The sequence below is a fragment of the Microcebus murinus genome, chromosome 7 (genome assembly GCF_040939455.1).
Source record: "Microcebus murinus isolate Inina chromosome 7, M.murinus_Inina_mat1.0, whole genome shotgun sequence".
NCBI classification, from domain to species: domain Eukaryota; kingdom Metazoa; phylum Chordata; class Mammalia; order Primates; family Cheirogaleidae; genus Microcebus; species Microcebus murinus.
The window spans coordinates 63,363,098-63,387,824 of NC_134110.1; the positions used below are offsets into that span (position 1 = coordinate 63,363,098).

The following is a 24,727-nucleotide window of genomic DNA, read 5'->3' on the forward strand; positions in this document are numbered from 1 at the left end:
ACTCTAGCCTGGGCAACAAAGTGAGACTCTGTCTCAAAAAAACCCAAAAAAACCCCTGATAATCTACCTAAATTTCCCTATACCAATTTTCTGGGTACCTGTCTTTATTGGTAAATTCCTTAACTTTAACATAACAGACCTGGTGATGTTGTGAATTCAGTTTGTGATATAATTCAGCTTCTAGCAAGATTGCATTTTAAGTTTGTTTTTCAGAAATTTCATCCTTATGTCTAGAAGAATTAAGTTATTCTTTTAGGGACTTCAAAGTTTTCTGGTTTTCTCAGACTTGAGCTGGTCATTTAAGCCCTGAGCTTGTGATATTTGTTGTATAACTTTTCCAGTGCAGGCACAGGCAGCACTCTGTTCAATAGTCATTGTACTTATCTTTTAGTTATTTCTCATCTTTTAATGATGATGATAGTATTTTTTTCTCATGTTTGTGGTTTGATAATGTATGTAAAAACACCTAGCACAGTACTTGGCTTATAGTAGGAACTCAGTATGTGGTAGTAGTTTTTAACCTTGTGTTTTTTTAGTTCATACAAAAGTATAAATGGTTTCCTCCTTCATTGTTTTTGCTTTTTAAAACACATAAATATTTAATCAGCAAAGTTTCAAGAGTTTAAGCAGAGATAGTTTTTTGGCAAGTGACCATTGGATCCTATTCATTTTATTTACATGTGAGTGTGTAGTCTCTCTCTTGAGGAAGAGGAGACAGTAAAAGGAGTATTTTAAGAGATCTTGGATCTGTAACTCAGGTAGAACCAGATGGCTGAAGATTCCCTGCTTCTCTAACTTTCTTGTTAATGTGGTCCCCATTTTCTTCTTAGAGTCATATTATATATATATTTTAACCCTATTTAAAGAACAAAATAAAACTTTGAGGGGAAAAAAAAATGTGCTCCCCAGCTGAAAGTTTTATCTGTTCTTAAGTACTCTGAGCAAGGGTGTGGGACTTTGATAGTCTAGGGATTATTTTGCTTGAGATTGGCCTTTTCTCCTAATTTGAGAATTTGGCTATTTTTTTAAAATTTATTTTTTTCCCCTGTACGTCAGTGGATGCAAAGACTTTGGCTATTTTTAATGTACTTCTTTTAATTTCCATTTATATCTTCTTAGTGCTGTGTTTATTTGAGTTGACAAACCATAAGTCTGTTTCTTTCATAGGTAAGAATAATAGCAACTTATATATTAACTTGATTTTAAGTCTGTATTTGAAGCAATTAAGCTAAGATACAATTCATTCACTTTTCTTATTATTTGTTTACTTTGATTTTTTACCACTTAAATGGTGTTTTAAATTAGAAAAGACAATGAACAAACAACTCATAGACTTTTTATCTAATAGTTATGATGTTTGGTATAAAAAATAATGTCATGGTTTTTTTTTAGGTCTTATGGAAGTGTATTTAAAGCGATACATAAGGAATCTGGTCAAGTTGTCGCAATTAAACAAGTACCTGTTGAGTCAGATCTTCAGGAAATAATCAAAGAAATTTCCATAATGCAGCAATGTGACAGGTATGAAGATACCTTAAATTTTCTTTGTTTACCTTCATTTTTATGAGTTTTGCGAATAATGTATAATAAAATGTTTTCTTTGGTCATCTGTTTAATTTTCTTTCCTGACTTCCTGTTGGAAGTGAGACTGATCCTTTAAGGAAGTTGAGGACAGCTTTCTAGGGTTGTCCTTAGGACTTATAGCTCTTTGTAGCTCTTCTGCTTAAAAGCAGAAATGATGTTATGAAAGAACAGGTGGCGAAGAAAAATACTCAAGTATTTTTTCTCTTTTCAGAACAAATTTATGGGTGAAAATGATTTTTTGATGTTAAGGGGTTCATTTAACAGTCTATATTATATAATCATTACTGATTAAAATAGTCATGTTTTATGTAAATCTAATTCATTCAACAAACATTTACTGAGTCCCTAGTTGATCAGGTTCTGTGCCAGGATCTAGGAATACCAAAAGAACTAAGATTTAATTTTTTTTTGAGGGCTAGTAGTCTAGTTGGGAAGACAAATATATAAACAAATAGCTCTGATATAGCATAGTCACTGTACTGACTGGTGCATGGGATGATGAGAGCACAAGAGGCAGGGCATTTTCCTCAGCCCAAGGAGTAAGAACGTCTCGAATGCTGAAGGAATGGAGAAATGAGAGACAGTAAAGAGAGTTATAGGTAGAAAGGTGAAAAACAGCTTACTGGTATGTGCTGTGCTGACATGGTTTAGAATTATTAGAGTGGAAAGTATGGGACAGAAATTGGTATGAAATGAGGTTGGATAGCTAGAGGAACCGAGAATGATGGGTCTTATGTGCAATGTTAAGTATCCTGAGATTTATTCTATAGGGGATGCAGAGTATATAAATTAGGGCTATGTTTGCCCTATAGTTACTTAACCACAGAGGGATTTAATATTTTTTCTTAGCAAAAGGTCTGAAGATAGGGCTGGTGGTACAGCAGCAACAAAGTGACATCTGTGTCTCAGGCTTCTTTTCTTGTACTCTCTTATGCTTAGCATATGGCCTTTGTCCACATGCTTATTATCTGTTGGCTACAAGAGAGCTGCTATAGCCCCAGCCTTATGTCTACATTCCAGGCAGAAGGAAGGAAGGAAAAAGCAGGAAGGGGCATTCCCAAGAATCCTCAGCTTAAGTCTTATTTGTCAGAATTACCTCATGTGGTAACTTATAGCTGATGATTTAGGAGAGTCTGGACACATTGTTACCCCGAATGAAATCACAACCCTATTAATAGATTCATGGCAAACTTTCCCTCCCAACATTATATAAGCTCTCTATGTGGCCAGGTGTGGTGGCTTACATTTGTAGTCCTAGCACTTTGGGAGGCTGAGGTGAGAAGATCACCTGAGGCCAGAAGTTTGAGATCAGCCCAAGCAACATAGTGAGACCCTGTCTCTACAAAAAATAGAAAAATTAGGCAATGTGGTGGTACATGTGTATAGGCCCAGCTACTTGAGAGGCTGAGGCAGGAGGATTGCTTGAGTTTAGGAGTTTGAGGTTGCAGTGAGCTATGATCATGCCACTGCACCCTAGCCTGAGTGACAGAGTGAGACTCTGTCTCAAAAACAAACAAACACACAAACAAAAAAATTATATGCTATAAGCTCTTTGGCGAATGAAGTAACTGAGTAATCCTAGTAGAACTTCACTGCTTGGATCTGTTCATGCTTTTCTTTAAAGTATGCTAAATATTCAAATTACGTTACATATTTTTCAAAAAGGCTATATAACTTGAAATTCAAGTAGTTATAGAAAAAACAATGCATTCTTCAGCCTTCAGATCAAAGTACATATTAATAATTGCAAAGTTTTCCCAGACCTTGCTATTAATTTGGTAACTTTGGTTCCCACAGTTTGATGTTGAAAAGGAGACTTAGCATAGTATAGTGCTGGGCCCATCAGGTGTGCTTGATACTTTCCTGATACTAGTATTATTTTATTATTATGGTTAAAAATAGTTCAGGTACTAGTGCTATACTTTAGAGATTTTTATTGAGTGTTGTCTAGGGAAGGCAGGGTCTCAAATATTACCTATTCTTCTTCTAACCTTTGTGCATCTTGGAATCATCAACTCTTGCTCAGATTTCTGCAATAGTGTCTAACTCATTCACTTTGTCTTTCATTTTTGCCTCCTTCAACTCATTTTCTTCCTTGAAGCTAGAGCAATCTTTCTAAAATGCAAGTCTAATCAAACTGTTCCCTATTTAAAATACATAAGTGGCTCCTCACTGGTCTCCTGAGGATGGTCTTACAGGGTCCTTCATGTTTTGGCTAGCATTTATGCCTCCAGTCTCTTATTCAAGTTTCTCTTTTAAGCACTGTTTACTTGCATTCTCCGTCATCTGAGTTTTAAGTTCCTTGAGTTGGAGCATTATGTTTTACTCAGTGTCCTTGGATCCTGCCATATAGTGGTTACTGAAATACTGATGAGTACTTGTAATTCTTATCTGGGCAACTCAACTGAAATATCCAGAAGGAGCTTCACATTTAATATTCTAAAACCAAATTTTTGATTGTTCCAGGCAAGCCTTTTCCTGTTGTGTTAATGGCATCATCATCTCCGTAGTCTTTCAACAACAAAACTGAGAATCATCTTTATTTCTTTTTCTCATACTTCTGATGATACTAAGTCTTATAGATTTTTCCTCTGAAATGTCTTTACTATCTTTATTCTTCTTTTATTCCTTGAAAGAAGGAGTTATTAGCACCACCTTTGGTTGAGTGAATGAATAGATATCGTATGTATGTGGAGGGTGGGGAAGAACATTATAGATTAGAGGAACACTAGAGAAATCAGCTCCAAGTTTACAGGGAAGGAAAAGTAAATAGAATTCTAGAGCTTGTATACCACTTTATAGCAGAATGCCATGTATGTAGTAGGTACGTTCCAAATATTTATTGCATGAAATAAATGATGAAACATATTTATAAAAATGGTTTCTGCCTTTTGGATTTCACTCTCAAATTCATATTATAAGTATGAAATTGTGAAGTATGAAAAAAATTAGTTGGGTAAAAGATCCTATAAAAATGCTAAAAGATAGAGTAAGTAAATAATAAATTAGGAAGTTACAAAAGCAAGCATTGTATGTTAACTACTGATTATTAACATTAAAAAAAATTTTAAATTGGTCTTTCTCTGTTGCCTGTTGCCCAGGCTGGAGTACAGTGGGACATTCATAGCCGACTCAAACTCCCAAGCTCAAGTGATTCTCCTGCCTCAGCTTCTGAAGTAGCTAGGACTACAGGCACATGCCACCATACCTGGCTAATTTTTAAATTTTTAAAAATTTTTTGTAGAGATGGGGTCTCACTACGTTGGCCAGGCTGGTATTAAACTCCTGGCCTCAAGTGATCCTCTGCCTCAACCTGACAGAGTGCTGGGATTATAGGCATGAGCCATTGTACCTGGTCCTGATTACTAGTATCAATATAGGTATGTTATTGAAAAATTGGCATAAAATGATTTGGAAGAAAATAGTACAAATTGAAAAATTCCCACATAAGACACTGAAATTTTGGTTAGGGAAAATGAGATAGGCATTTCTGAAATTTAACTATTAATCTATTCAACTTTTTGGGCACTTGGTAAATTGTCTTACTTTCTACACTCTATAAAGAGACCATGTTTTAATCATTTTTTCTTCATTTTAAGTGACTACTAAGCAATGTCCTGAATACTTAATTTTGGCATAAATATTTGAGGAATCCTATCTGCTTTGTTTAGTGCTTAATCTTCAGTGTCTAGTTCAGTACCTGGTACAGAGTAGGCACTTAATAAATATTTGTTGAATGGATGGATAAATTACAGAATATTAATGCTAGACTAGATCTTTGTAGGTCTGCTAGTATTTTTCAAATTGTACTCTGCTCTCAGGAGTTACTTTTAGGGGTATTTTTTGCAAACAGTGAAGAATTGAGTGGAATGAGAAACATCATTATTGTTTTTATCTTTTTAATATATTGGGACTCATTCTAAAATTTTATTTAAGGAAAAGGCTTCTGGTGCTAAAGCATATTTAAAAACTATTTTACAGGTATACAGTAAATGAGACCTCAATTTTTTATGTGAATTGCCCAAGATCACATAGCCAGTGAGTGACTGAGATGCAGTAAGAACCCACATTTGCCCTATTCCAGGGCCACTGCTGAGGAAAGCAGTGTCTGTAAAAAGATTCCAAAAGTTGAAAGTGAAGCACTCTCAAGGCATTCCTAGGTGTTGAGGCAAGGGCTGGTCAGCAATACTTGTGATACTATGTGCCATGTAATGTGGATACAAGGGAACTACAGTTGACACATCTCCTGCCTCCTGGTATTTATACTCTAGAGAAGGAGCTTTTCATATCTAAATGAAGAGAAATATGTTGGTATGAATCAGGGCACATAATTATTTACTTATTTACTCATCCAGCTAATATATATTGAGTACCTCTTCTGAGTGTAATCATCATGTGCTGCTCACAAAAGACATAACAATGAATGAATCCCAGGCTTTAGAGGAACTTTGAGTCAGATGGAAGAGACAGAGTATGGGCAGGCCGTTTAGTACAGCGTGATGAAAGCTGCGGAGGGATAAATATAGGGTACTATAGGGACTTGAAGAGATAGCTAACAACCTCACCTTTGGGGATTAAGGAAAAGCTTCCCCAGGAAGATCATACCCAAGCTGAGTCCTGATGGATGGAGGCGAACCAAGTCATGGGAATATTCATTTCCTGCTGGCCTGCTCAGAGTGTCACTGTGCACTCCCCAGCTTCAGCCAGAGCATCTTTTTCTGTTCTGTTTTCTCATGTTCCTGGGTAAGATTCCATTTGAAGAGATACTAAGGCAAAAAAAATAAAAACCCTCATATGTATGTTCATTCAGTTGTGGTGGGCCAAGAAATAAATCTCAATGATTGAGATTTATATTGGAAATAATTCAATTCTCATATTCACATTGCCTTTACAAAACACTATTTATATTACCCCTGTTAAGTTGTGTAACACTATTAAGGTTGTAGTGGAATGTTGATGAAAATTATGTCATGAAAAAATAGCCATTTCTTTTTTTTTTTTTTTTGAGACAGAGTCTCGCTTTGTTGTCCAGGCTAGAGTGAGTACCGTGGCGTCAGCCTAGCTCACAGCAACCTCAAACTCCTGGGCTCAAGCAATCCTTCTGCCTCAGCCTCCCGAGTAGCTGGGACTACAGGCATGAGTCACCATGCCCGGCTAATTTTTTAATATATATATATATATCAGTTGGCCAATTAGTTTCTTTCTATTTATAGTAGAGACGGGGTCTCGCTCTTGCTCAGGCTGGTTTTGAACTCCTGACCTTGAGCAATCCGCCTGCCTCGGCCTCCCAAGAGCTAGGATTACAGGCGTGAGCCACCGCGCCCGGCTATTTCTTTAGTACTTTAATTATCACATGCTCATAATAGGATGACTTTAAAAAGTAGACCTTTAGCAATACATGGTTTTTGTCAATTAGGATGAAATTTAAGTTAATATTTAAAAAGTCATCTTTTAAGTGATAAAAATGAACATTATAATCTTTCCTTTTTTTAACAGTTGTTAGTTTTTAAATTATCTTCTATAGCCTATGTGGACTTACAGTTTTTAGCAAGAAAGAGCAAAAGTCAGCAATATATTATCAATTCAATTGTATACCCTGTAAAGCTGGTGAATCTAATTATAGGTTATACTTTTTAAAATTATTTTGTAATTGACAGATAAAATATGTATTTATCATGTACAACATGTTTTGAAGTATATAACATTGTGGAATGACTAAATCTAGCTAATTAACATATGCATTACTTCACATAGTTACTGTTTCGGGGGTGAGAACACTTAACATCCACTCAGCAGTTTTCAAGAATACAGTATATTTTTATTAACTATAGTCACCATATTGTACAAGAGATCTCTTGAAATTATTCCTCCTATTTAACTGAAATTTTTTATCCTTTGACCAATGTCTTCCCCTTGCCTCTCCCAAATGTCCCAGGCCCTGGTACCACCATTCTACTCTTTAGTTTTTTAGGAGATCAACTTTTTTAGATTCCACATGTGTGTGAGATCATGCAGTATTTGTCTTTCTGTGCGCAGGTGATTTCACTTAACAAAATATCCTCTAGCTTCATCTGTGTTGTCACAAATGGCAGGATTTCCTTCTTTTCTATGGCTGAGGAGTATTCTATTATGTGTATATATCGTATTTTCTTTATCCATTCATTTGTTGATGGACACTTAAGTTGATTCCATATCTTGGTTGGTGTGAATAGAACAGTTGAATTTCTCTAACAAACTTAAACATAATGATTCATGTAATTTTTATTATGGGTAGTGTTTACATAAGGTACAAATAGATAAGAGTTTATAGTACTTATTCCATTTTTTTTGCCTCTGGTTTCTCTCACTTCTCTTTTTATACTGTTTCTATTTTGAGTTGTGATACTCAGTGAAGACCATTAGGATAAAGAGTGTAGAGGAGCCGTGAAGTGGAGACAGCAGCATGGAAAGGATGTGATCATTAGGCATAAGAGGAGAGAAGAGAAGAGAGAAAAAAAAAAGAAGGAAAAGAGAAGAAGATATGTCATTTCATTGGTGTTAGATAAAGGAAGAGAAGTAATTAATGGGACAGTAGAAGAAAACAGAGGGAAGATGCATAGGAGAAAGCTGTGGACCATGGCTCATGATTGCTCTCCTAGTAATCAAGACATCATGTTTCACCTCTGCCTCTTGGTGTAGTCTGTAATTTTACTTGTGTCTTCCCTTTCCCTCCACCCAGTGGAATTTTCAAAGACATAGCTGCTTACCCCTATTTAAAAGTGTTAAAACTATTGGCCCTCTATGTCCTGCCTATTCCATATCCATGGATTCAACCAACCACAGATTGAAAATAATCAGGAAAAAAAACCCAATAAAAAACAAGAATACAAGAATAAAAAATAATACAAATAAAAAACCAATGAAGTGTAATGATTATTTATATAGCATTTACATTGTATTATTACATTGTATTATTTATAATTAAGTAATCTAGAGATGATTTAAAGCTGTGGTCGCCAACGCCTGGGCTGCGGCCTGGTACAGGTCTGTGGCCTGTTAGGAAGCAGGCCATACATTACTGCCTGAGCTCCACATCCTGCCCCATGACACCCCACTATCCATCCCTGGTGCCTGGAAAATTTGTTTTCCACGAAACAGGTCCCTGGTGCCAAAAAGGTTGGGGACTGCTGATTTAAAGTATACTGGAGGAGGTTGTATGCAAATAACACTTTTATATCAGGGACTTGAGCATCTGTGGATTTTGGTATATGCTGGGGTCCTAGAACTGATTCCCGGTGGATACTAAGGGATGGATACTACAGAATTGCTGGGTTCTGATACAACCTGGAAGTCCATACAGTGGCCTAGTCAAGATTCTTGGCATTATGGCTGAATTAAAACTTTCTGCATTGCTTAAAATTTATAGACAGGCACACCTCACTTTATTATGCTTTGCTTTGTTGCACTTTGCAGATATTGCAGCATTTACAAATTGAAGGCTTGTGGTAACCTTGCATTAAACAAGTGTTGGTGCCATTTTTACAACAGCTTGTACTCACTTTTTGTCTCTGTGTCACATTTTGGTAATTCTTACAGTACTTCAGACTTTTTCATTATTATATATGTTATGGCGATCTGTGACGAATGCTGTTACTGTAACTGTTTTGGGGCACTGTGAACTGTGCCCACCTAAGATGGGAAACTTAATTGATAAATGTGTGTGTTCTGACTGCTGTACCGTCTGAGCATTTCTTTGTCTCTCTCTATTCCCTGAAATACAACAATATTGAAATATTAGTAAACCTACTGTGGCCTCTAAGTGTTCAAGTGAAAGGAAGAATTGCACAACTCTCACCTTAAAAGCTAGAGATGATTACACTTAATGGGGAAACCATGTCAAAAGCTGAGATAGGCCAAAAGGTAGGCCTCTTGCATCAGTTAGCCAAGTTGTGAATGCAAAGAAAGAGTTCTTAAAGGAAATTAAAGATGCTACGTAGCCAATAAATACATGAATGACAAAGTGAAATAGCCTTATTGCTGATATGCAGAAAATTTTAGTGGTTGGACAGAAGATCAAACAAGTGACAACATTCCCTTAAGTCAAAGCCTAATCCAGAGCAAGGCCCAAACTCTGTTTAATTCTGTGAAGACTGAGAGAGATGAAGAAGCTGCAGAAGAAAAGTTTGAAGCTAGCAGAGGCTGGTTCATGAGGTTTAAAAAAAGAAGCCATCTCCATAACATAAAAGTGCAAAATGAAGCAGCAAATGCTGATGTAGATGCTGCAGCATGTTTTCCAGAAGACCAAGCTAAGTAAGATAACAGATGAAAATGGTTACACTGAACGATAGATTTTCAATGTAGATAAAACAGCCTTCTATTAGAGGAAGATGCAATCTATAACTTTCATAGCTACAGAGAAGTCAATGCCTGGCTTCAAAAGATAGGCCACCACCAGTCAGCTGGTGACTTTAATTTGAAGCTAGTGCTCATTTACCATTCTGAAAATCCTAGGGCCCTCAAAAATTATGCCAGATCTACTCTGCCTGTGCTCTGTAAATGGAATAGCAAAGCCCGAATGACAGCACATTTGTTAACATCATGGTTTACTGAATATTTTAAGCCCCACTGTTGAGACTTCTCAGAAAAAAAGATTCCTTTCAAAATATCAGCTCAATGACAATGCACCTGGTCACCCAAGAGCTCTGATGGAGATGTACAAGGAGATAAATGTTTTCATGCCTGCATATGCAACATCCATTCTGAAGTCCCTGGATCAAAGAGTAATTTTGACTTTCAAGTCTTATTATTTAAGAAATATATTCCATACAGCTACAGCTCCTATAGATAGTGATTCTTTTGTTGGATCTGGGCAGAGTAAATCGAAAACCTTCTGGTGAAGGATGGTGAATCGATTCAACATTCTTGATGTCATTAAGAGTATTCACGGTTCAAGGAGGAGGTCAGAATATCAACATCAGTGGGAGTTTGGACGAAGTTGATTCCAACCCTCCTGGTTAACTTTGAGGGGTTCAAGACTTGAGTGGAGGAAGTAACTACAGATGTAAAAGAAATATCAAGAGAGCTAGAATTAGAAGTAGAGCCTGAAGATGTGACTGAATTGCTTCAATTTCATGATCAAACTTGAATGGATGAGGAATTGCTGCTATGGATGAGCAAAGAAAGTGGTTTCTTGAGATGGAATCTACCCCTAGAGAAGATGCTGTTAATATTGTTGAAATGACAGCAGAGGATGTAGAATATTCTATGAACTTAGTTGGAAAAGCAGTGGCAGGATTTAAGAGGACTGACTCCAATTTTGAAAGTTCTACTGTGGGTAAAATGCTCTCAAAAAGCATCTCATGCTACAAAGAAGTCTTCCGTGAAATGAAGAGTCAATCTATGTGGCAGACTTCATTGTTGTCTTATTTTAAGAAATTGCCACAGCCACCCTGTCCTTCGGCAACACCACTGTGATCAGCAGCCATCAACCAAGATGGAGGCAGGACCCTCCACCAGTAAAAAGTTATGACTCGCTACAGGTTTGGATGATCGTTAGCATTTTTTTAGCAATAAAGTATTTTTAAATTAAGTCATGTACATTGTTTTCTTAGATATGAGGCTCTTGTGCATTTAATGGACTACAAGATAGTGTAAAGATACCTTTTATATGCTCTGGGAAATTAAAAAAATTGTGTGACATTTGCTTTATTGTGGTGGTCTGGAACCTAACCTGCAATATATTCAGTGTATGTCTTTATGTAACACTGAATTAGTGTTTTGAGTGAAACTCTTCTTCCCCTCATCCCTATCCTTTAGTAATCAATGTCATGGTTAAAAAACAGATGTTAGAACATATAAACTATTGTTGTTAGTTAACTTGCTAGCTAGAATGAACAGTGTCATCTTTGGTCCCTGATCATACTGCACAGGATAATCTTCTTTAAATGCATTCTTTAAATGCTAGTTTGGTTATATTATTTCCTTGCATAAATTCCTTCAGGGGTTCCCCATTGCCTATACTGCCCTTTCTTCTTTGTCACTAGTCTGAAGTCTTCCTGTTTTTCTCATTAGCATCTGCCATTAGGCCATATATGTTATCCAGTCAATGTTTGTTGATTAAATTACTTAAAAAATGATACGTGACTGAATGTGAAGAATTCAAATGCATAAAATCTATGTTGGTGGAAATAGACTGAGGTAGAAGTCTCAGGTCTTGATCTCTATGAGCCTATTGGTATCTTTGTTACTTTTCAATTTTTTTTAAATGAAAGTTTTAAAATTTAATCTTTAGTTTGCCAGTCTTAAATGTATAGTCTGTGCGCAATTGGAGGGAGGCATGGTGGATAAAACACAGAAGAAAACTTGTTTACTGTTTCTCAGAACCCCAGTCTGTATCATTACCAAGTTTTGTTGCGTGTACCTTGAGATCTCTTGAATTTGTTCTTTTCTATTTCCACTATATTCACTCTAATCCAAGCTACCAGCATCTCTATTTTAAAATGTATGGTTTATTATTATTATTATTATTTTTTTTTTTGGATTTTTTTTTTTATTTTGGCATATTATGGGGGTACAGATTTTAAGGTTTCAATAAATGCCCATTTCCCCCCTCCCCCCAGTGTATGGTTTATTATTATTCACATATGTTGAGACCAATAGATCAAGAGACGATTGCCATAGAAAAGATACATTGTTATACTCACAGTTCCCAAGAGAAGGGGTCATGCCCATGCTGTGTTACAGGGGGCTATGTAGAGAAGCACCAGGGTCAGTCAGGAGGTGGAGGAGTGAGGGGGGAAAGCCAGGCCTTTATTGTGATTTCTGTGGGAAGGAACAGGTGGGACAGAATAAAACAGGTTTAAGATTGGCTACTTGGAATACTTTCAGTGGGCTCTGGGGCATAGGAACTGTCCATGGTTGTCTGGTACGTGGCCCTGGGGTGATTAGGGCATAGGTGATAGGTAGTGACCATTGGAGTGTAACTTTGGAAGTAAATGGGGTTCAGGGCTCTAGATTGGGTGGTTTGCATATCTAGATTGGGTGTAACATGGTCAAAGAGGGGTGAGTTTGCTATCTCTAGGAATTAGTTAACCCTCAGAGGGGCAGTCTGTCTAGTTTTAGCAAGGTCCCAGGTATCAAAATGTCAAAAATTATAGAAAATAAAAAGACGTACTTGTTCTGCATTCATAGACTAAGATAACATTCTAAGTGGTCTCCCTGTGTTCACATTTTCTTCCCTACAATTAAGCTTTCATTCAGCAGCCAGAAAAACCTTACAAGTGTAAATTAGATCATGTTATTACTCTGCTTAAAATTCTCTCTTCAAAAAAATAAATAAATAAAATTCTACTCTGATTTTCTCTTGCATATCAAATCCCAGTTTACCTTGGTTTTGAGTACCTGCATGATCAGGCTTCTACCTTTATCACAACTCATTATGTTGTACCTTATCCTTCATTCACTTTATTCTAGGCACGCTAGTCTTTAATGTTTTGAACATGATTTTTTCTTTTCTGTCCTCAGGGCCTTTGCACCGGCAGTTCTTGGTGCTTGCATATTCTTTATCTGGCTAATTTCTAGTTAGTCTTTGCATCTTAGCCTAAATGTTATTCCTTTAGGAAGGCCTAAATTAGGTCCTGTAATTTTTTTTTTTCCTCTGTAAATGTAAGCAGAGAAGGGTCCTGTCAATTTTTTAATGATTTCGTTATTTATTCATTGCTTTTTTAGTTTGTGCATATGAGAAGGCAGCTGCTGAGGATAAAATGGAGAGCAAAACCTATCCTCATGAAGCTTCTGTTCTTCTGGGGGAGGCAAATAAAAGTCAAAGACAAAATACTTGCAAGATGTAGTAAGTGCTTTAAAATAAAAAAGGTACTGATATAGAGAATATTAGTAACCCACTATACACATGTAAACTCTGGGGTTTAAACATTTCCTTCTTTTACATATCTCTGGATTTTGTAATTCAACACAACTCAATGGAGAGAGGACTTTTTTTTTTATTAAAACACATCTTTCAAAGTTTTGCCACATACTCTAGTGCTTCCCAAGTCAGAGGCTACCATGGAATATGAATGTATTCCATTCCTTCATATTAAGTAGGAACAGTTTTATTTGCAGAAATGGTGAATGCAAAATAAAGTCACAGCCAGTTTGTCTCATGACATCCCTCCTTCTTTTCTTGCCATAGTAATTATATTTATTTGTGTGTTAACTTCTCTAATACCTATGTATTTCACACTGGTTTATGCTATATGATGGTCAGAGTTGTGTATGTTTGGTTCACCAGTGCTTACTGAACATCTGGTCCAATGCAGGGACTAACTGGATGGTCAATGAATGAATGTGGCTGTTTAATTCTACTTGATTAAATACTTTACTAGTTAAAATTACTGAGGCCATGTTTTATCATACTGAGATGTTGGACCTTGATCCATCTACTTGATTGTGTATTAGATGGGCTACAAATTATTTTTTTTTGAAGAAATTTTACTTTTTCCCAAAGTGTTTTCTTGACTTAAACCTATGGAGAGACAGAGCTGCATTTTCAGGTAGCTTCTCAGGTTAGAATCCCTAATTTTCATAACAGCTGTCAATTCTACCCTTAGTATTATTCATTTATTAGTGTATATGGCAAAAATATACATTTTCTATGTGCTTTTCATTGAACTTAATCTTGAACTCATTGTTAACACTTTTTCAGAATTTTGAATGAGAAAATTAATATTTGAAGAGGTTTTTCTGAAAGATATGCAGTCTGTTTTCAGGAATTAAGCTGAACTCTTGGTCTGCCACCTGTAGAGCTTTTAAAAGACATGCTGAATCAGAACCTCAAACATGTGGGGCCTGGGTTACAGGTAGTTCTGATGCACAACCAGGTCTAAGACCCTGTAAAGGTTTCCACATAGACACTCAAACCTCAAAGAAGTATGTGGAAAGAAAACTTTTTAACGTTTCTCATATCTTGAAGCTCTAAGTGTGTATGTTAAGTGTGTATGTGTCATTTGTTTGTAAACAAGCACTTTTCTGAAATGGTTCGGTGGACTTTTCTGAGCTTCTACTAATGTACTTTCTATTCCCAGCATCTAGCAAAGCTAAGCATGTCTGGAAATTTAAGGCATGAGCTGTGGGGAGTAATGGGAGATGTGGGTAATGAGGTAGACTTTGAAAGGTCTTCTGTGTGACACGAAACAGGTAAGACTTATTTCTTTGGGTAATGGAGAGCCCTTGGAGTTTTTTTTTTTGATCAGGAGAGCAATATGATAAGCTTATTTTACTTTTATTTTAAATTAAGATAACCTTGTGAACTGTATGTAGCATAGATTAGAATGGGGGAGAAAACTATGACAAAGAGACCAGTTAGGAAACAATTCTATGCAAGAGGTAATAAGTACCAGTAGCAATAAAATGGGATTGAATTCTAGACCCATAGCCATCATTTTAGGTCAGACCCTTAAGCTCCAACCAACCTGGTCTACTTTTGACTTCAAGACGTAGCTTTAATAAAATTGTAAAGGCTCTATTGAGAAGTCTTCCCTGACAAGTCTTCTCTTAACCTCCTCTTTTGGTGGTTTCTCTATGTGTTCTTTTATCTTACTTTAAATTTTTTATTATTTTGTTTTAATTTGTTCCTATGTCTTATTTATCTTACATTGGTGACTAGAAAAATAGCTACTATTTTTGATTGTAGGTACTATTAGATAGCAGTTTCTGTTGTAGGGGTTGTCCCCTAAACATTCCATACTTGGTTTTTTCCTCTCCATTTGTGTGCCTTTGTTCATGACCTTTGCCTTTTTTGGAATATCTCTCTTCACCTGAATTTTGGAACTTTAACTTTTTTTCATAATCCCTTTTAAATCTTACCCCTTCCACAAAGTTCTCTGATGGCTCCACCATGGTCACTTCTTCCTTTGAGCATTTAGATTGTGTACTGCTTAGTTTATGCTACCTTGTATTTTCTATATTTTCATGTATTCTCTGAATATGGATACTCTGCCTCTTTGAGTTAGGTAAGATTTCTTATGCATTAGCATATGTAGCATATCCCTGGTAAATATTAATGGCAATGGTCATTTGTTCCTTTCTAAATCTTCCTGAAAACAACTTGGCTATGAACATAGTTTATTCTGCTCTGGAAGATGTAAAACTTCAGTTCAGAAATACTTTAAATTATTAATAATTTTAATTATCTAAATTTAAGCAAAACAAAATTTATAATTATTTTTCTCCAGAATTTTCAAAGACCAAAATAAAAGAAAATTTAAAATAACTTTTTTTGGCTTCATGGAAATATAGAATATTTTAAAGTTGAGTATTAATATTTGACTGCAAATTCTTTTAGAAGATTTATGTTTAAAATGCTTTGTTAAAGGAAAATATTTTTATTTGTTCCTTATGTTAAGTAGTAAGTCCTTTGCCAAAATGAAGCCTTATTATTTTCAGAATCACTCAAAACATTTGGGCCTCATCTGTAATCCTGTTAAATTTCATCCATGAATTAAAGCCTAATTATACACAGTTCATATTCTCTAGATATAGACAATTCGATATACAATAGAAATTTACTCATTTGCGTTTACTTATTGGAATAATATGAAATGTTGAAAATACTTTGTATTGGGATTAAGAAAAAGATTTTCTTTGGGGATTAACTAAATTTAATTGTTTATGTATTTTTCTTTAGCCCATATGTTGTAAAATATTATGGCAGTTACTTCAAGAACACAGACCTCTGGATTGTTATGGAGTATTGTGGAGCTGGCTCTGTCTCAGACATAATTAGATTACGAAACAAGACAGTAAGTATTTTAAAATTGTTTTTCTAATCACATTTCTAAACACTCATATTTTAGAATCTGACTAGGTAAGATTACAAAGAAAATGTTAGTGTGGAAAAAGATTTTAAATGGTATAAGGAAATCTAGTAGGATATATGAGAACCAGCTACATATCTTCTATGGCAAATTTAGGAATCGCATGATTGTTTATTAGGATAATTTTTGTAAGTCCCTGAGAAACTATGAAAATACTTTTCTTCATTTGGAATCTGTGTATGTTGTTTATTATGTGAGTTCAGAAAATTATGGCTAGAATTTTAAAGTTTATAATATTCATGGTATTTTCTTACGTTACCTCTATTATATTTTATGGCAGGTAGCAGTTGAAGTTAAATGTTTCTGAATTTTTAAAAATAGTCTCAAAAATTTTGCCTTTATTTTCCTAAATATTATCAGGATGTGTGAAAGTGATAGAACTATATATATAGTTCTATATATATATAGATAGTGTATATATATAACTATATATATACACTATCTATATATATATAGTATATATATATATATATAGTTCTCTCTATATATAGTTCTATCACTTTCACACATCCTGATAATATTTAGGAAAATAAAGGCAAAATTTTTGAGACATATATATATATATATATATATATAATTTTTTGTGAACCCAGCTTAACGAAATGTGTTGCTTGATAAAAACTTTTTATGGTTATTTTTTAACCATAAGTAGAAGAGCTATTTATAAAATTGTTTACTTTAGGCTAGTATTACATCTAGTTTATTTGGATCATTTATAGGGACCTAAGTGATCTTTTTATCTGTGAATGAGTAAGAATAATCAGTAAAATAATTTGTAATTCTGTAGAACAGTAACCCAAATTACTACATGACATTATTATATGTTGTCAGGCATGTTTTAGTAAAATACATTCAGAAAAAATACTTAATTACTTGAGTCAATTTGTGGTTAACCAGAATCATTTTAAAGTTTGATTGGGGAAGTATGTTGTAAGTTTATTTTACTAATTTTTTTTTCCTGTTAGAAAAAATAAATAGGCTTTCTTTTAAGGGAAGTGAGACAGAAGTTAAAATAATCCCTGTTTTGACAGAATGGATTAAGTGATCTATGACATTCTAATTATATATTTTAGAATTTTTATGGTGCTTAAGTAGCATTTATGTAAATCAGATGACTCTTGAGTGGCAGAACAATTCTTTAATTGAAAATAATTATACTCCAGTTTAAAGTATTTTAAAATCATTTCAGGGCTAAACTCAGTGCATTTGGTATTTAAAATTATCTAGTGAAATGGAAAATTTTAAACATCTCTATTTTCTTGGTTTGAAGTGTTATTGTTACCATTTTGAGTAGATAGAAAAGTATCTTTGAGTAGATAGAAAAGCCAAGTAGTTTATTTGTTGTTGCCAATAATTATGAATTGTGAAGGTATACTGTACTTTTCCTCAAGAATCTCCTTCATCAGTTATCAAAGGAAAGATTTTACCCCTTAATTTTTGTTTTTAGACGGTGGAGTCCACTGAGCATGTTGGGGAGTCATTGTTATTTTCACAGAACAGTCATCCTTGGTTCTGGGTAGCATGATAAGAGTCTAATTTCCATATGTGAAAAAGAACCCAGAGCTGTACATGAGACTGACCAGAAGCTGTAGGTATAACATCAGGGTGTTGCCTGATGACAGTTCCTGTTAAATCTTAAGAATGTTTGTGTCTTTCTTTTCCAGCATGAGGACATTTTTCTTCATTTGCTTATTGTCTGAAAAGAGTAACATTATTGTTAAGGTTAGCAATATAAGGATATGTATCATCCCATTTTTTAAAATGCCTAGACATTGTAAAATATTTGATTGTTTTGTGAGAATGTTCACTGGAGTGATAATCTTGATTGTCTGAATTTCAGAGGCATGGTTGTTACTGATTGGCTGGCTTTCAAAAATATGACAGTGAAATAGTCATCATTGATCTGTTAAATAGACGTAAAACTCACTCTAGTAGTTTTCATGGTTACAAAACAATCTTTTCCTAAGAATATGGCAACTTTTTTTTTAGAGCTTATATATTCTTTTGTTTTTTGTTATATGCTTTGTGTTTTCTTTTAATTCTGTATGCATTTTAAATAGCACAAAGAATTCTTGTTAATTATTTTATATTGTCGATGTTTATATTGGCCCATATATTTGTGCTTTTTATTGCTCTTTATTCCTTTCTGCATTTCCCAGTTGCCTGAAGACTGTTGTTTAGTATTTCCTTACATGTGGGTATGATGATGACAGGGTCTCAATTTTTTGCATGAAAATGTTATTTTACTTCATTTTTGAACAAAATATTTGCCAGGTAAAAAATTCTAGCTTGGCAGTTTCTTTTAGCATTTTAAAGCTATTCCTTGTCCTTTATTTCCTAGAACATATAATTATAATCTAATTTAGTCTGATAATTTTATTATCTTAATCTCCTGTGGGTCTGTTTTTATTACACATTGTTTCTCTTGGTTTTTATTGTTTTTGTCTATGTCTGGTTATCTCTGCTAGAGTGTTAGACATTACATAAAACTCAGTAGAGATTATTTGAACTTCTGAATGATGATGTATTTCATGTAAGGATTTTACTTGCTTCTACCTTCTGTCTACCCCTAGCAATCCTAGATCACCTTAATCCAGTCAGGGTTAGAAATAATTTGAATCTGGGCTTTAGTACAGTTATGCCATGCATAATGATGTTTCAGTCAATGATGGACAACATATAGGATGGTGGTCCCATAAGATTATAATATCATAGTTTTACTGTGTCTTTTCTATATTTAGATATACAAGTACTTACCATCGGGTTACAGTTGCTTACAGTATTCAGTATGGTAACATACTGTACAGGTTTGTAGCCTAGGAGCAATAAGTTATAACATCTAGGTTTGTGTAAATACACTATGTGATGTTCATTCAATGATGAAATAACCTGCCAACACATTTCTCATAACATATCCTTGTTAAGTGATGCATGACTGTACTTATGAGCCTAATCCCTCTTTATATCTAAGGTATAGTCCTTTGGTGTTCTAGGATTTCTTAACTTCTTGATAGGTTTTGATTTCTAATCTTTGACTGCCTTGCCTTATAAGTTACTCAAAAGCTCTGTTCTGCTTCTTGGCCTCTTGACCTCCATTCAGTAATTGACTGATGTCTCTTGGGCAAAACTGGCCTTTATAGGTAGGCTCACCTCTTTGGTTTTCTCATATCTTGTCTCCAGACAAAAGACACTGCTTTTTGTATCTTCATTAGCTTTCAAGTAGATTTTTAAATATATTTTGTCCAGACTCAGATCTTTTAGCAGGACAGTTGTCTGAATTGTCTAGTTCGCCATTACCAGAAGTGGAACTCTAACAGTTTAAGTTGTGTTATTAGCAGTTAAGTCTTTAATCTAGCTGGGATTTACTTTTTTGTATGATGTGAAGTATGGATATACAGTATTTTTATTTTTTTCTGTGTAGAAATCTAATTGTTATAACACAATTATCTATCCCTTTTTAACTGACTTATAAGCCTACTCTGCTAAGGTTCCATATATACTTGGTCTCCGTTCTAGCAGATATTTGTCTGCTTCTGCAACAGAAATATGCTCTTAATTATATGGCATGTTTGATTTTGGGGGTGCAGTTCCCTTAATTGTCTTTGTTTTCTTGATCTCTCTTGTAAGTTTTAGATTAAGTTGTCAAGTTCTACAAAAAGTTCTGTTGAGTTTTTGATTGGAATTACATTTAACTCATATATTAATTTGGGTTGGCCGGGCGAGGTGGCTCATGCCTGTAATCCTAGCACTCTGGGAGGCCGAAGCGGGCGGATTGCTCAAGGTCAGGAGTCCCAAACTAGCCTGAGCAAGAGCGAGACCCCGACACTACTATAAATAGAAAGAAATTAATTGGCCAACTAATATATATAGAAAAAATTAGCCAGGCATGGTGGCGGATGTCTGTAGTCACAGCTACCGGGAGGCTGAGGCAGTAGGGTTGCTTGAACCCAGGAGTTTAAGGTTGCTGTGAGCTAGGCTGATACCACGGCACTCACTCTAGCCTGGGCAACAAAGTGAGACTCTGTTTCAAAAAAAAAAAAAAAAATTGAGGTTGATTGATATTTTCCCATCCACGATCATAGAATATCTTTGTATTCAGTTCTTTTATGTCTTTAAATGCCTTTTAAAATTTTGTTGAAAATCTTGCACATTTTAAATGTGATTTGTTTCTAGAGGCCTTGTCATTTTTAGTGCTGTCATGAATGATGTCCTTTTTTGTTGTTATGTTATCTGGTTGGCTAATGGTGGTTTATAAGAATGCTATTTTTATATATTATTTAGTCACCTTTGCCATTGGTCCCCTACTGACCCTGTTGCTTGATTTTACTAATTAGTCATTTGGTTATTTACTTCCTATCCAAGTACTTCTCTTGAAACCCAATTAATAAGATCCTATTTGACTTTTTTATATTGATTCTTGCTTAATACCCTGGTTTTTCCTCTTAATCTTTTTACTCATTTTTAGGAGTTATATCTCGTCCCTGATACCCATGTTCTGTGTTTGGGGTCTGTTGTTGGTGTGGACTTCTCAGACTTTGATTTACTCATTTCCTTGCATCTGCTTATGCTCTCACTTGTGTGGGTATGTTTAGTAGAGCCCTTGAATTGACTTTTCTTGTGATTATATTCACTAAAATGAATTCATGTATGGTCTGTGGATATAAAACTTTCTTAACAAGTTTAACCCTTATAAATCTAAAAAGTGATATAAAAACATGATTATTGAAATTCTTATTTTTGTTCTTATCTTAAAATTGTTAATAAAATAGTAAAATATAGGTTGAGAATGAGGTTGGATTGGTGGTCAAGTGAACTCACAGAATGATGTTGCTCTGATGTAACATAATCCTATTCAGACCTGAGAGTTAAACTTAGTTCACTATGTTTTATGTACACAGTATATTGTAGCCATTTTAATAGTAAGCTTTCTCAGAGGAATGGACACGTTGATAATATCATAGAGACTTTTCTTTTGGATTTCAACTGACTGTGTAATTTACATATTTACACTATATATACATATTTACATATAGTGAATCTCTATAGATGAGCAAAATTAGGTGATTGTTTAGAGAGTTTGCAATGGGTCTTAGATTTTTTATTTGTTTTCAGAGAAATGACTCTTGGAAAACCACTTAAATAACATACTTAATGGTCTTTAATACTTAAGGAATTATGCTTGTCTTTGAAAAAAAGTCTCATTAAAGATAAAGAGCTCTTGATTTAAAATTATTATTATTTTTGTTTTTACTGAAATTATTTTGTTTTTACTTTTCAATGTTCCCCCTCACCCTTGTCTTTGCCTACTAAATGTGTATCCATGAAGGCCCAGCTTAAAATATTACCTCTTATTTGAAAAGTTCATGATTTTGCTGGGTAGTTTGTTGTCTGTTTAGTAATTTGTTAATTAATTAATTGGGTTTTTGTTGTCTGTTTAGTAATTTGTTAATTAATTAATTGGGGTTTCTTTTACAAAAAGAAAGAGCACAATAAATGCTGCTATTATTTTTACTATTATTAATATTATTATTTTGCTTATTTTGACTCTCAGGTATGCTGAGTACCTTTTCTTATGTGTATGGCTATTTTGTTTCCTTTTTGTGCCTATTCTTTGCCCTTTTGTTGTTGCTGCTTTTGGACTTTTTTGATATATTTGCAGGACAGCTTGACAGTTTGTTATATGAGTACTTTTCATATTATTTTAAAGTTCATGAAATGAATTATCTGATTATCAGCATAGATATTTTAAAAAGGGCCTTCAATATCTTATCTGTACTTTTTTTGATGAAACATATAGGAAAAGATGAAGGCATAGAATTCAGTTTGGGGGTTAATTAAACCTATCCCAGTGATTGAGGCTGAGTAGTAAAGGGTGGGGATTGTGTCTATTTAAGTGCTGATGCTTAATGTGGACCATATCACAGAGTTGGCACTTAACCTAGTAATGAATAGTAATTGTGGTAATTGTAGTGGTACTAGAATTAGGATGAAAGTGAAACTCTCTTATAGTCCAGTGGGTGATAAAAGTTTCTGTGACTCTCCTGGTTCCATTATGAATAAAAGTCACTATTTAGTTATTAATGGTATTTATAGAATTCTTTTGGTTTGTAAGTATTTGGGGATCCCTAAAGTAGTATAGGTGACTTAAATTTCTGATTTCTGTGATCAGATTCACATACAACTCAAGTCTTGGTATCATACATTTAGTAACTGATTTTTTTACACTGTTTAAGTTTCATGAAACTTCTTTGTAGATAACCCAGCTATAATATCTTATACTTGGAAATCACATTTAATTAGTCAGCTTTTAGTGTTTGGGAAAAGAGTAGTTGCAGTTGCCTTCACCTACTGTAAATTCCTCAAGGTTATGTGTTTTAGTATACTCACCTTGGAAATATTCCAAGTACCTAGAATAGGTACTGTCACCTAGCAAGCAATTGATAAATGTTGAGCTGAAATAGGATCAATTCTTTGGCTGCTTATCCTGTGAATATAAATTGACTCTACCTCTCTATTCAGTGTTATATTTTTGTGGATAAGTTATAATTTACATGGCTACTATAATACTATTTAGTATTAATGTAGATTATTGAACAGATATGGTCATATACTAAACACAAGCCATAGACAGTGTGCTTACAAGTAATTCTGGTGTGCCTGAAATAAAAGGAATGTTGCATTAGTTCCCTGATTCTTACAAAAGATATTGTCAGTGTGTTTATTTTTTCTTTTTGCTTATCTTTAAAAATGTATATCTTGATAATTTTTGACCATAAGCATCTTTTGGCTCATGAAAAAGAAAGCTTTTTTGTTGTTATTGTTAGTATAAATTAATGTAAGCATGATTTTTTGTGAGCAGTTAAGTGTTTTCTAGTTAAAAAAGAATAAAAAGTCTAATATATTTATAGGAATAATTTTAGAAGATTCCTTGTGAGGAAATTTTTAAAAAGCCAATTTATGTTATATCAGATGCCATTTAATGTCTTGAGACATTTATGCATTTCAAATATGATATACTGCAAAGTGAAATGCACAATTCTGAAATTGAAGCTTTTAAAAGGTTATATTTTTGATTAGAGGCTTTCGAAATGATCATTATGAACCGTAGAGCAGTGTCTTAATGTATGAAAGAAGTAGAATCTATGTCTTAGATGTTTATTTATACTTGGAAACATTCTAAAAAAGTACCTAAGGGGTTATTCTCTCCCATTTTTTCAGTTGACCACTTATTTTAATTCAACCTAGTATAGTAGAGATAGAATCAACCCAGACTCTCTACAGATTTTAGTTTTGGTTCTTCCACAAACTAGTTTTGTGATCTGGGGCAAATGATTTGTTATTGTGAGTTAACTCTAGTAAATGTTGTAAATGTTGCTATTTTGCATTGTTCACATAATAGATGATAGTACTAGCTATATAAAAATCTAAATTCTGTTCTATGAAGAGTTAGAGATCTTTAGGAAGAAAAAAGGAGAAGCACTGCCTAACAGTTCAGAGGAAGCTTCATTGGCAAGAGAATCCATTAGCAGATTTTTGAAGAGTAGGAGTCATTGACTGTAAACTCCAAAGGGGCAAGGATTTTGTTTATTTGTTCACTGTTTTATCTCCAGCCTCTGGAATAGATGCTCAGTAAATATTTGTTGAAGGAATGAATGAATAAATAAGTCCGAGAAGAGAGGGCAAAGGACTTATTGGGAGAGGAAACAATGTTATACTAAAATTATATTTCCATCTCTAAACGTCCAATGTCATACCCCCAGTATGGGGATTTACTTTTTTCACACTTAATTACTCAAACTCATTGCCACATTTTAGGGTGATGTATCTATGTTAGGGTCATGTTGTTACAAAATTCTTTGTTTTTCCTATTTTTTTTTTCCATGTTAAGAGAAGCAGCATATGCATCTCTAATGTCTTCTAGCTTCTTACTCATTTTATCTGTTTCCTGGAATGTGTGTGATTCTTCTTTGAGAAGACTTTTTTTGGAGCTTCCTGATTTCTTGTTCTAATGTGGACTCATTGCTTTTTAGGTCTGCTGTACAGCTGCATCCTTGGAATTACTTTTCACTGGACTCCTGGGTTAGTGCCACCATTTACTTACATATTTCCTGTTTCTTTGGTTTTCGCCTTTGTTTTGTAGTCTTCCTAAACTATCTTCTTTATGATACAAGAATAAGAGGTTAACTATTTGAATCTTTGCATATCTGAAAATATCTTTATTTTGCTTTTGTACTTGGTCGCTAGTTAGTGTATGAAGAATTTTACAATGAAAATTTTCTCTCAAGCTTTGA

The 24,727-nt window shown here is 34.4% G+C and overlaps 1 protein-coding gene across 1 annotated transcript in view; it reads left to right on the top strand.

Annotated features, from left to right (window-relative positions):
• STK3 (serine/threonine kinase 3) overlaps positions 1-24,727 on the top strand; it is a 267,587-nt gene that overhangs the window by 22,017 nt on the left and 220,843 nt on the right. The window contains exons 3-4 of the mRNA XM_012762004.3: positions 1,393-1,521; positions 16,247-16,361. Coding sequence (XP_012617458.1) covers positions 1,393-1,521; positions 16,247-16,361 — 244 coding nt within the window. The remainder of the gene's footprint in view (positions 1-1,392; positions 1,522-16,246; positions 16,362-24,727) is intronic.